The 11,032-nt window shown below is 39.8% G+C and overlaps 1 protein-coding gene across 27 annotated transcripts in view; it reads right to left on the bottom strand.

The window, feature by feature from the left end:
• Clasp2 (cytoplasmic linker associated protein 2) overlaps window positions 1-11,032 on the bottom strand; it is a 220,169-nt gene that overhangs the window by 46,340 nt on the left and 162,797 nt on the right. For all 27 annotated transcript variants that reach the window (XM_008833413.2, XM_008833404.2, XM_029563675.1 and 24 more), the window contains 3 exons: window positions 5,883-6,026; window positions 3,205-3,348; window positions 667-773 (listed from right to left, as the gene is read on the bottom strand). In XM_008833413.2, coding sequence (XP_008831635.1) covers window positions 667-773; window positions 3,205-3,348; window positions 5,883-6,026 — 395 coding nt within the window. The remainder of the gene's footprint in view (window positions 1-666; window positions 774-3,204; window positions 3,349-5,882; window positions 6,027-11,032) is intronic.

The raw sequence follows: 11,032 nt of genomic DNA, 5'->3' as shown, positions 1-11,032 counted from the left end.
TGAGACAGGGTCTCCTTGCAGCCCCAGCTGGCCTGAAACTCACTATGTAGACCAGGTTGGTCTTGAACTCACAGAGTTCCGCCTGCCTCTGCCTCCTGAGTGCTGGGATTAAAGGCACGCACCACCATGCCCAGTGTCAATATTATATTTAAATATCTATCATAACTCACATTGCCACTTCTGCTGAGTGGTGTAATATAAATATATATAATCTATAATTTATAGCTTTACATAGTATCTTTGAGAACCATAACTATGCTCTTTAAGAAAAAAAAAAGCTGTTAGGCATGGTGGCACACACCAGTAGTCCCAGTACTAGGCAGAAGCAGGCAGATCTCTGTGAGTTCAAGGCCAGCCTGGTCTACATAGTGAGTTCTAGGCCAGGTGGGGCTATAGGGAGACCTTTTCTCAAAAAGACCAAAAATAAAATAAAAATAAAAAAAAGAAAGAAAGAAAAGAAAAGAAAAAAAAGCTAGGAATAGTTTTCTTGTTCTTTCAAGAAATTTAAACGGTAAACTTTCTGCATCCCCTTAGTTGTTTAAATTTGCTCAATTTCTAAGACTTTTCAAGTCAAATGGAGATCTCCTAGAATTATAGTCATATCTGCTTGTCTAGGAACAGCAATTGTTAAATACAAAACATTAGTGAAAATGCTCATTTTATTACCTTGGAGATAAAGTGTTCTGTGATGTATTGGTAGGGGAAGTAAGCGGACTGGACCAGTTGGCTGGTGATCGAGGTGTCGGTCTTGTCAAAGGACTCCCCATGGAGCTCTGATGAAAAGTCAAAAAACATTAACCTACCATAGGAAAGATCAACTAAAAGGTTCTTAGAGAAGCAACACAGTCATGAGACAGAAGACTATGAAAGAGCTCTATTTATAGGTCAGTTATTTTAAATATCTATGCACCTAGATCTGATTTCTGGGAGAAAATATGCCTCTATTAAGAAGTCTAAGTTTTTTTCTTCTTCTTCTCCTTTCTACCCTTCTTCCCCCCCCCCCTTTTTTTTTGGACAGGGTCCCAAGCTGGCCTCAAACTCACTATATACCCAAGAATGCCCTTCAACTTCTGGCTCTGTTGCCTCTATACCCAAGTGCTGGGTCACAGGTGTGTACAGCACTGTGCTCAACATTTCTGTTTTGTTCTCCTTTTAACCTGCTTTTATCTCTCAAAGCTTTTTTCCCAAGGATTTAATAGGATCCTAAACTGAAAAATCTAAATCAAGCTAGGCGTGATGGCATAGGTCTTTAATGCCAGCACCTGGGAGGCAAAGGCAGAGGCAGGCAGATCTCTGTGACTTCAAGACCAGCCTGGTCTACATAGTGATTTCCAGGACAGCTGGGGCTACAGGGAAACCCTGTCTCAAAAAGACAAAAAAAAAAAAAAAAAAAAAAAAAAAACAAAAAAAAACAACAACAAAAAAAACAAAACTAAATCAGCTTCCTGTTCTTAATTATCTTCCTCCCACTCTGCTGATAATCCACTTTTATTCCTCCTGAGTCTGCTTTACAAATGTTTTTCACAAAGGCACTAAAAAAGAAAAATCTTGTCATATTATTAATTTGTCTATTTCTTATGGAACCACCTTTCTCTTGTTTTAAAAAGATGAAGGATTCTGGTTCACAAGAAATTACTCCCAGCATACTTTTAATGTGGGAGATAGCTGCCTGAAGGTAATAAAGGAAAAGGATCTAGGGTTAAAAACTCCAAGTTACTCACATACACTGCAGCAAGAACAAAGGCTGAGGTTAATAGGAAAATAACTAAAATGGCAAAGCCTGGAACACTGAGGAAGATGAATAAGACTTGCATCTCGGTAGGGCATGGTGGCACCTGCCTTTCATTCCAGCACTCTGTGAGATCTCTTTGAGAGCAAGGTCAGCCTGTTCTACACAGTGAGTTCCAGGTCATCTGGGGCTACAGGGAGACGCTGTCTCAAAAACAGACAAAGAGGACTTATACCTGTATGGGATAACTAACTAGAGCGGCTCTAGGCCAACAGTAAAAGCTGGCTGCTCCACACCCCTGTCCCTGAAGTCCTTGAAAAAATAGAACACTATTGTCCTTTTATATTCTTCTCTCTTTAAACAGGGTCTCACTATGTAGTCCACAGCCAGCCAGGAACTTGCTATGTAGACCAGACTGGCTTTGAACTCACCAGAGTTCTGCTTGCCTCTGCCTCTGAAGTGTAGGGATTAAGGGCATGTGCTACCACATCCAGTGCATAGTCTTTAAAAAAATTTTTTTAAACTTATTTTTATTTTATGTGTATGAGTGATTTGCCTGTGTGTATTTAAGTGTACCTGTGTTTGTAATGCCCAGGGAGACCAGAAGAGGTCACTGGATCCCCAGGAACTAGATTTACAGATGCTTGTTAGTTTCATTGTGGTTGCTGGGAACCAAACTCAGGTCCTCTGCAAGAGCAGCCAGTGCTCTTAATCACAGAGCCATCTCTCCAGCCTCCCTTTTCTTTTTTTTTGGGGGGGGTGGTGTCTTTTTGAGACAGGGTCTCCTTGTAGCCCCAGCTGACCTGGAACTCACTATGTAGACCAGGCTGGCCTTGAACTCACAGAGATCCGCCTGCCTCTGCCTCCCGAGTGCTGGGATTAAAGGCGTGCGCCACCATGTCCTGATCCAGCCTCCCTTTTATATACTTGCCTCTAATGCCACTAACTATAACAGACTAAGTAAAGAGAGCATCTAAGAAAACCTTAAAATACTTCAGGAAAGAGAACCCAGACAACTTCACAGACAAGGAATTAACTAAGAACAACTGCAGCTGCTTTTTGGTGCCATGGGGAACAAAGAGAACCCAATGTAATTAGCAGCAAATGAGACATGTGCAAGGTCTGAGGGCAGTTATGTCTGGCAGGTGACTAACAGCAAACAGTTAAGATCAATCATAATGTGGGACTCAGAGATGGACAGAAAAGGACTTTAACTATACTTAACTGGGTGGCAAGCACATCAACAATGCATAATTATCTTCCTGGTTGGGCAAGGGGGACACGCATAGAGCATGTGGGCCCTCCATTGGCTTGGTCTATGATAGACTAGAAAACAAATCAATCTCATAGCAATTACCTCACTCAAATTGGTCCAGTCTCTGCCATAATACAGATGCAAACATATACTAGAATCAAGTCAATTTCAGTTAAACCAATCATAACATACAACCGCCAAGAAAACAAGTGAGAAATACCTGGGTCCCATTGCCAGTGTTTCGAAGATGATTATGAAGAAGTTTGGTAGCACCATCTTGGAAAGTTTTTGGTAAAGCTCCTAATAACATTGTAAACTCTGGGGTATTGAGTTCAAATAAGGAGATCAGCACTGATTGTGCTGCCTAAAAGAAACAAAAACATGGAAAGTACATGAGTGCCTTGGTTACTCAAAGGCGACCATTTTCTTCTCTTAAATTTCTGTTCAACAACACAAGGCCTGACTATCTTTCCTGTAGAAAAGTAAAACGTTCTTATTTACTCATACTTCTGTTTTGGAAGGATAAAAACATTCTGAATTATTTTTTTATGTTTTTAAAAAAAATGTTTTTTAAATTTATTTGTTTTTCTGAGACAGGATCTGACTTTGAACTCACAGAGATCTGCCTGTCTCTGCCTCCCAAGTGCTGGGATTAAAGGCATGTGGTACCACGCCCAGCTTTCTTATTTATTATTTTTATTTTGTGTATGCATGTATTGCCTGCATGCATGCAACTGCACCCATGTTGTGCAATGCCCGTAGAAGTCAGAGGAGGGTGTTGGATCCCTTGGAACTGGAGTTACAGACAGCTGTTAGCTGCCATGTGGGTGGTGGGAATTGAATCCTCTACAAGAGCAGCCATTGCTCTTAACTGCTAAGCCATCTCTCCAGCCCCGAAATATTTTTAAAATTTATTTATTTAATTAATTAATTAATTTTATTTTTTTTGTTCTTTTTGAGACAGGGTCTCCCTGTAGCCCCAGCTGTCCTGGAACTCACTATGTAGACCAGGCTGGCCTTGAACACACAAGGATCTGCCTGACTCTGCCTCCCAAGTGCTGGGATTAAAGGCGTGAGCCACCACGCCCAGATTTTTTATGTGTATGAGTATTTTGTTTGAATTTAAGTACATCCATGCGTACAATGCCTGGGAAGGCCAGAAGAGGGTATCGGATCCCCTGGAACTGGAGTTACAGATGGTTGTCAGCCATCATGTGAGTGCTGGGAGCCAAACCTGTGTCCCCTGCAAGAGCAGCCAGTGCTCTTAGCTGCTGAGAAATCTCTCTAGCACCCTGTACTTTTTGAGTTAGGGTCTGTCACTGAACCTGAAGCTTACTGATTCAGCCAGACTAGTGAGTCAGTAAGCTCCATGGATTTTCTTGTCTCTGCCTCCCCAGCATGCGATTACAAGCATCTGCCACCATGCCTAGCTTTTTATAATATGGTGTTAAGAGATCTGAACTCAGGTCCTCACGTTTGCATTGACAAGCACTTTACTGAAATGAGCCATCTCCCCAGTCCAAATAACGTATCTTTTGAACATATAGAAAAAACTAGCCATAAACCCATGATAGACATGTTGAAAACATAGATATTAACAAAACATGTTTAAAAACTTATTTAATAGGTGTGATGGCATATGCCTTTAGTCCCAGCACATGGGAGGCAGAGGTAGGCAGATCTTTGTGAGTTTGAGGCCAGTCCGATCTCCATAGTGAATCCAGGGCAGCTGTGGCTCCAGGGAGACCTTGTCTCAAAAAGACCAAAAAAAAAAAAAAATCTTAGTTAAGCTTGGCAAGGTGGAGTATGTCAGTAATCTCAGCAGTTGGGAGGTGGAGTAAGAGGCAGGAGGATCAGGAGTTCATCCTTTGATACGCCAGTTCTAGTCAAGCCTGAGTTACAAGAGCCCAGCTCAAAAAACCAAAACTTGAGCCAGGTGTTGCAGTGCTTGCCTTTTTTATCTCAGCACTGAGCAGACAGAAGCAGGCAGATCTCTGTAAGTTCCAGGCTAGCTAAGCTACACAGGCCAGGATTCCATAATGAGCCAGCCTGGTCTATACAGGCCAGGGCTACATAGTGAGATACTGTCTGAAAAAAAACAAACAACCCCCCCCTCCCCAAAACCCAATAAAACAAAAAACTCCCAAACAAAAGAAAAATCAAAACTCAAGCAAAGGAAAACCAAGACAAATGAAACTTCTCTAAGAAAGAAGGTGGGAACAAGCCACTTGGTCTAGGATTAAGTATCTGCATGATCAGTCTTTTAAGTCCCATTATGAAGATTGTGGGAAATGACTGATACAGGAAAGGATATGGAAAAAGCATGGGGAAAGCTAAGTCCTTGCGTATGATGACAGATAAATACAATGCCTGCATCTTTCAAAAGATCAGTTTTAAAATGCCTAAAATTGATAAACTGGTAAACAGTATTGGCTCTCATTTAGAATACATACATGAATATAAGGGGAATAATTTGGAATATTCTTTAATTTTAATTTTTTTTTTTTTCAGACAGGGTCTCCCTGTAGCCCCTGCTGGTCTGGAACTCTCTATGCAGACCAGGCTGGCCTCCATCTTACAGAGATCTGCCTACTTCTGCCTCCTGAGTGCTGGAATTTAAAGGTACGCATAACCGTACTTGACAACTTGGGATATTTTAAATGGCTTTAAGATTACAGGTTGGAAGGATTGTTAGTTATTTTAATTGTACATTTGAGAATTATGCTCATATTAATTGAATAAAATTTAAGGTAACTTAAACAAGACAAGGAAAAGAAAAGCTCTTCCTGAATTCACTAATTTACCCTAATGGGTACCATCCTGGAAATACTACATTCTTCAATGCCAATCCAAAAGTACAGAACTGCCTAATTTATCCTCCAATCCCTTAAAACACACCTTTCGAACATCAGAGCTTTTGGGCTCTGTTGTCCAAGTGATGACTCGAGACACTGCCAGGCGAGTTTCACTGGAATTTATAAAATCTCCTGGATCCATCTGCTTTGCCAGAGTTTCTATGTATTTAAGGATAGCAACCTTCACCTGTAGAGGTAAGCACAATGAAAGAGACTATAAGATAGACACTCTGAGACACAAGGGAATACATAAGAAAGAATCACCATTAGTTTTTGACAAGTGCAACAACAACAACAAAATCCCAAAATAAAATGATACAACCACCTACCTACCTGAGGTATGTCATAAGGTGATGATTTTTGTTTTCATATGATTCAGAACTTTTACACACTCCATTCCTCAAGTATGAACAACTGCTGAGGATTTTCAAACAAGATGACAAGCCATCTCCTTTCAGAGTGTACAGATAGCTAGTTTTATATAGTAATTTCTTTTTGTGGAAACAGCCAAAGTATTAGAAGGTAAGATATGATTAATTAAGTCTGCAATCATAGTGGGTAATATAGCTGCTTATTTATTTCTATTGAGGACAGGGTCTCTAGCCTAGGCTGGTCTCAAACTCCCTGTGTAGTTAAGAGTGACTTTGAACTTCTCTGATTCTCCTGACTATGCTTTATATTGTGCTAGATATTGAACCCAGGGCCTTGTGCACGCTAGGCAAGCACTCTACTACTGGAGCTACATCCACAGCTGCCCCAAATAATAACTATGTAAAGTGAATGAAAGGGAGCTGTGGGGTGGGAGGCAGGCTTCAAAATCAACTGTTTCCAAAGTACAGATGCTTCTTTCTAGCTCAGCCATTTCTTTTTCTTCTAATAAGCCACTATTAAATTATATCTCCTTTTTCTGGTATGCTTTGGGAAATAAATGGGCTGAGAATCACTGTTTCAGGTCACATAGTCCAACATTCTACAGTTTTTGATTCTGGGGTACTTTGTTTTATTCATTTATCTTTAAAGATTTATTTATATTTTATGTGTATGAGCATTTGCCTCATTGTTATGTATGTACACCACACACATGCCCAGTGCCTGTGGAAGCCACAAAAAAAGCATTGGATGCCGTGAAGTTGGAGTTACAGATGGTTGGGAGCTGCCATGTAGGTGCTGGGAGTCAAACCTAGGTCCCTTGAAAGAGCAGCCAGTGCTCTAAAGCACTGAGCCATCTCTGCAGCAAATGGGGTACTTTACTTTTGAAAGTTGTTACTACTTTATTTGCACTACTACTGATCAAACCTAGGGCCTTGAAAATTCCAAGCAAGTATTTTACCACTGACTTGAATCCACAGGCTCCCAGTTTATCTTTCTGCTTCAGTTGCACTCCACCTTATCATAAATTGAGGTAGGTCTCATACAGATGTGCATACTCTATAGAGCAAGCCAGCTTACCCCAGGGATCTCTGCCTCCTGAGTGCTGGGATTACAGACAGGCTTCCACGAACAATGGAAATTATGCAGGTGCTAGGAATTTGAACTCCAGCCCTTAAGTTTGCATGGGAAGAACTTCACCCAATGAGCCTTTTTCCTAGTCTGTTTGTTTGTTTATTTATTTATTTATTTATTTATTTATTTATTTATTTATTTATTTATTTATTTTATTTATTTATTTATTTATTTATTTATTTATTTATTTATTTATTTATTATTTATTTGTCTTTTTTGAAACAGGGTCTCCCTGTAGCATCAGAATTCACTATGTAGACCAGACTGGGCTGAACTCACAGAGATCTGCCTGCCACTGCCTCCCAAGTGCTGGGACTATAGGCACATACTACCACGCCCGGTCTTTGATTTATCCTTTTAATTAACAAATAACTGTACATACAATCTGATGTTTTGAAGTATTTTTACACTGTAAAATGGCTAATTTGGGCTAAATGACATACTTATTTCATATATTTATTTTGTGGTGAGAATTCTTTAAAGATCTACTCTCTCAACAATTTTTTCCTTAAATCATTAATTGTGTGTGTGTGTGTGTGTGTGTGTGTGTGTGTGTGTGTGTGTGCATACATTGCAGGAAACACATGTAAAGGTCAGAGGATAATTTGCAGGCATTGGCTCTGTCATTCCACTACGTGGGTCCCAGGAATTGAATTCAGGTCATCAGGCTTGGAAGCAAGCACCTTTACCCAATGAGCCAGCTCCTTGATTCACAAAAATCTTCTTGGAAGCTTTCACTGAAATATTTAAAGTGTTCACCATAACGTTTTGATACACACACAGAGTGGTAGGTTACTATACCCAAGAAAATGAACAAATTCATCATCTTACAGGGTACCTCTTTTTTGTGTATGTGTAGCAAGAAGAGCTAAAGTTAACTGTCATAGCAAAAGTATTTTTTTGTGTGTCGGTGGTTTAGAGGGGAGACAGATGACAAGGTTTCACCTAGCCAAAATAGGTCAGGAGCTTGCTATGCAACCAAAGAATTTCAGTTCTTGATCCTCCTGCCCCACCTCTCAAGGGCTGAGATAACAGGTATGTGTCAACATACCAGACATAAAAGTCTTGAATCCAATATTAATTTATATTAGTTCTCATGGTACACATTAGATTTCAAAACTTTCTCATCTTATACAGTGCAACTCTATATTCTCCGACCCATTGCCTCATCTCCCTTGACCTCATTAGCAATTTTGAAGCACTGTGCAATATGCTGTTACTAACTATGGTCATCAATGTCACTCTAGAAATCAGGCCTGACACAGTGGATGGTCTTGTCAGATGGTATCTACACATCAAGTCCCTATTAGCTAATTTAGAAAAAAGGAAGGCTTGCTGGTGCATGTCTTTGATCCCAGCACTCGGGAGGCAGAGGCAGGCAGATCTCTGAGAGTTCAAGGTCAGCCTGGTCTACATAGTGAGTTCCAGGACAGCTGGGGCTACAAGGGAAACCCTGTCTAGGAGAAAGGGTCTGGACTTGAGTGGGAAATGTTATATGAAATCTAAAAAGGTCAATTAAAAAATATACAAAAAATAAAACAGAAAGAAAAAAGAAAGGCTTAAATATGATTAAAATAGCAACTTCAAAGTTAAATACAGTTTTCATATGCTCTTCCTTCCCTTACTGATTGCACTGTCACCTTCATCACTCAGACCAAGTAAAGCTTTGGCAAATGCCATGTAAAATACACAGGAAGTAAAACACTAAAATCAGGTTCTGAGTCTTATACATCTTCCCCTTTCTACTTCCAGTAGCAAGAATAAGGAATTCTTTCATGATGAACGAATTTTAAGAAGTATTTATAATTTAAAATAAAGCAACAAAAGCAAAAGATGTATTAATACATGATACAGCTAATAAAGCAGAAACAGGAAAAACACGGAAAGAATTCAAATGGTTTGAAAGTAAGAAAACAAATAATCTGATTAGAAAATGGCCAAAGGATGGGAACAGACATTTTTTTCAAAGGAAAACACACAAGTGGCCAATAGGTATATTTTTAAAAATCCTTATCAGAAATGCAAATTAAAAGCACAATGAGGCATCACTTCAAACCTATTAAAATGAAAGTTAAGCATAGGTGAGATATGAAGGGGAACTCTCACACAATGTTGTTATGAACAAGAAGATTAAACAACTACCACCATATGATCTAGTAATCCCAGTACTGTGTGTGTGTCTAAAAGACAAAATCTCCATGTTCACTGAATCTTTATTCAGAGTACCCAAGATACAGAATCAACTTAAGTGCCCATCAATGGTTGAATGGGTAAAGAAAATGTGGCACATATACACAATGGAATATTACTGAAGGAAATCCTATCATTTGTTACAGGAATGAACCTGAAAACAGTATGTTAGGTGAAGTAAGGCAGATAAAGTAAGACAGATATCATAAAATTTAATTTAAATACAGAGTGGGACAAAGTCAAGCTCAGATAGAGAAGAAGAAACAGGTTTGTTGGTGTATCTGCAAGTCTAGCACTGTGGAGGCAATTTTGAGGCCAGGTCAGCAAGACCCTGTCTGGAAGAGGTGGATAGGGTGGGGAAGGAGAGAGCAGAAACTGGGTGGAGAAGGGCTGAGGGTAGAATAAAGGAAGGAAAGAAACTAAGAGAAAGGCACAGTGGTTACCAGTGACTAGGCCTGGGGAGGTATTGGATGAATTCATAAAACTTCTGTTAGACTGAAGAACCATTTCAAGAGGTCTCTTGTACACTGTAGTGTCTACAGTTAAGGACAATATATACAGCTGGGTGTGGTGGCACATACCTTTATTCCCAGCACTGGGGAGGCAGAGGCAGGAGGATCTCTGTGAGTTCAAGGCCAGCCTGGTCTACCTAGTGAGTTCTAGGACAGCTGGGGCTACAGGGAGACCCTATCTCAAAAAGAGCCCCCTCGCCAAAAAAACTCAACAAATATGCATTGTATATGTGAAACTTGCTAAGAGGTTTTAAGTAATCTCATCACAAGAATATAAAAACGTGAGGTAAGACAAATATAACTCACTCATTTTAGCCATTCCTCGATGTATACAGATATCAAAACAACAAGCAAGTTATGAGGACTGGAGAGATGGCTCAGTGGTTAAGAGCACTAGTTGCTCTTACAGAAGACACAGGTTTGGTTTCCAGCATTCACTTAGCGGCTAACAAGTGTCCATAACTCCAGTTCCAAGGGATCTGATGTCCTCTTCTGACCTTCGCAGACATTGTATGATATGGGTGCACTTACACATATGCAGGCAGTATAATCATACACATAAAATAAAAATAATAAAATATTCAAAAAGTTTGTAAAAGGGTTTCATAAAACGAGAGTGTTTACTATGAGAAAATAATCACATTAAAATGTATAATAATTCAAACTCTCACATTTTAGTAGAGTATCTTACAAGGTCACAGAGTCTATAATTTTAATGATGCCACTGTGCATTCTGTTTCAAATAATAAAAAACAATATAGTTGATAAGGTGTGTGCCATTCTTCAATATATTTTTCAAGCCAGAAAAAGCATTAATCAAAAACTAAACATATTTTGGGCTGGAAAGATGGTTCAGCAGTTAAGAATACTGGCTGTGCTGGGTATGGTGGTGCATACCGTTAGTCCCAGCACTTGGGAGGCAGAGGCAGGCAGATCTTTGTGAGTTTGAGGCCAGCCTGGTCTACATAGTGAGTTCCAGGACAGCTGG

The sequence above is a fragment of the Nannospalax galili genome, unplaced genomic scaffold (assembly GCF_000622305.1).
Source record: "Nannospalax galili isolate Female #2095 unplaced genomic scaffold, S.galili_v1.0 scaffold1176, whole genome shotgun sequence".
Taxonomy (NCBI): domain Eukaryota; kingdom Metazoa; phylum Chordata; class Mammalia; order Rodentia; family Spalacidae; genus Nannospalax; species Nannospalax galili.
This window is presented reverse-complemented; position numbering and strand designations above follow the sequence as displayed.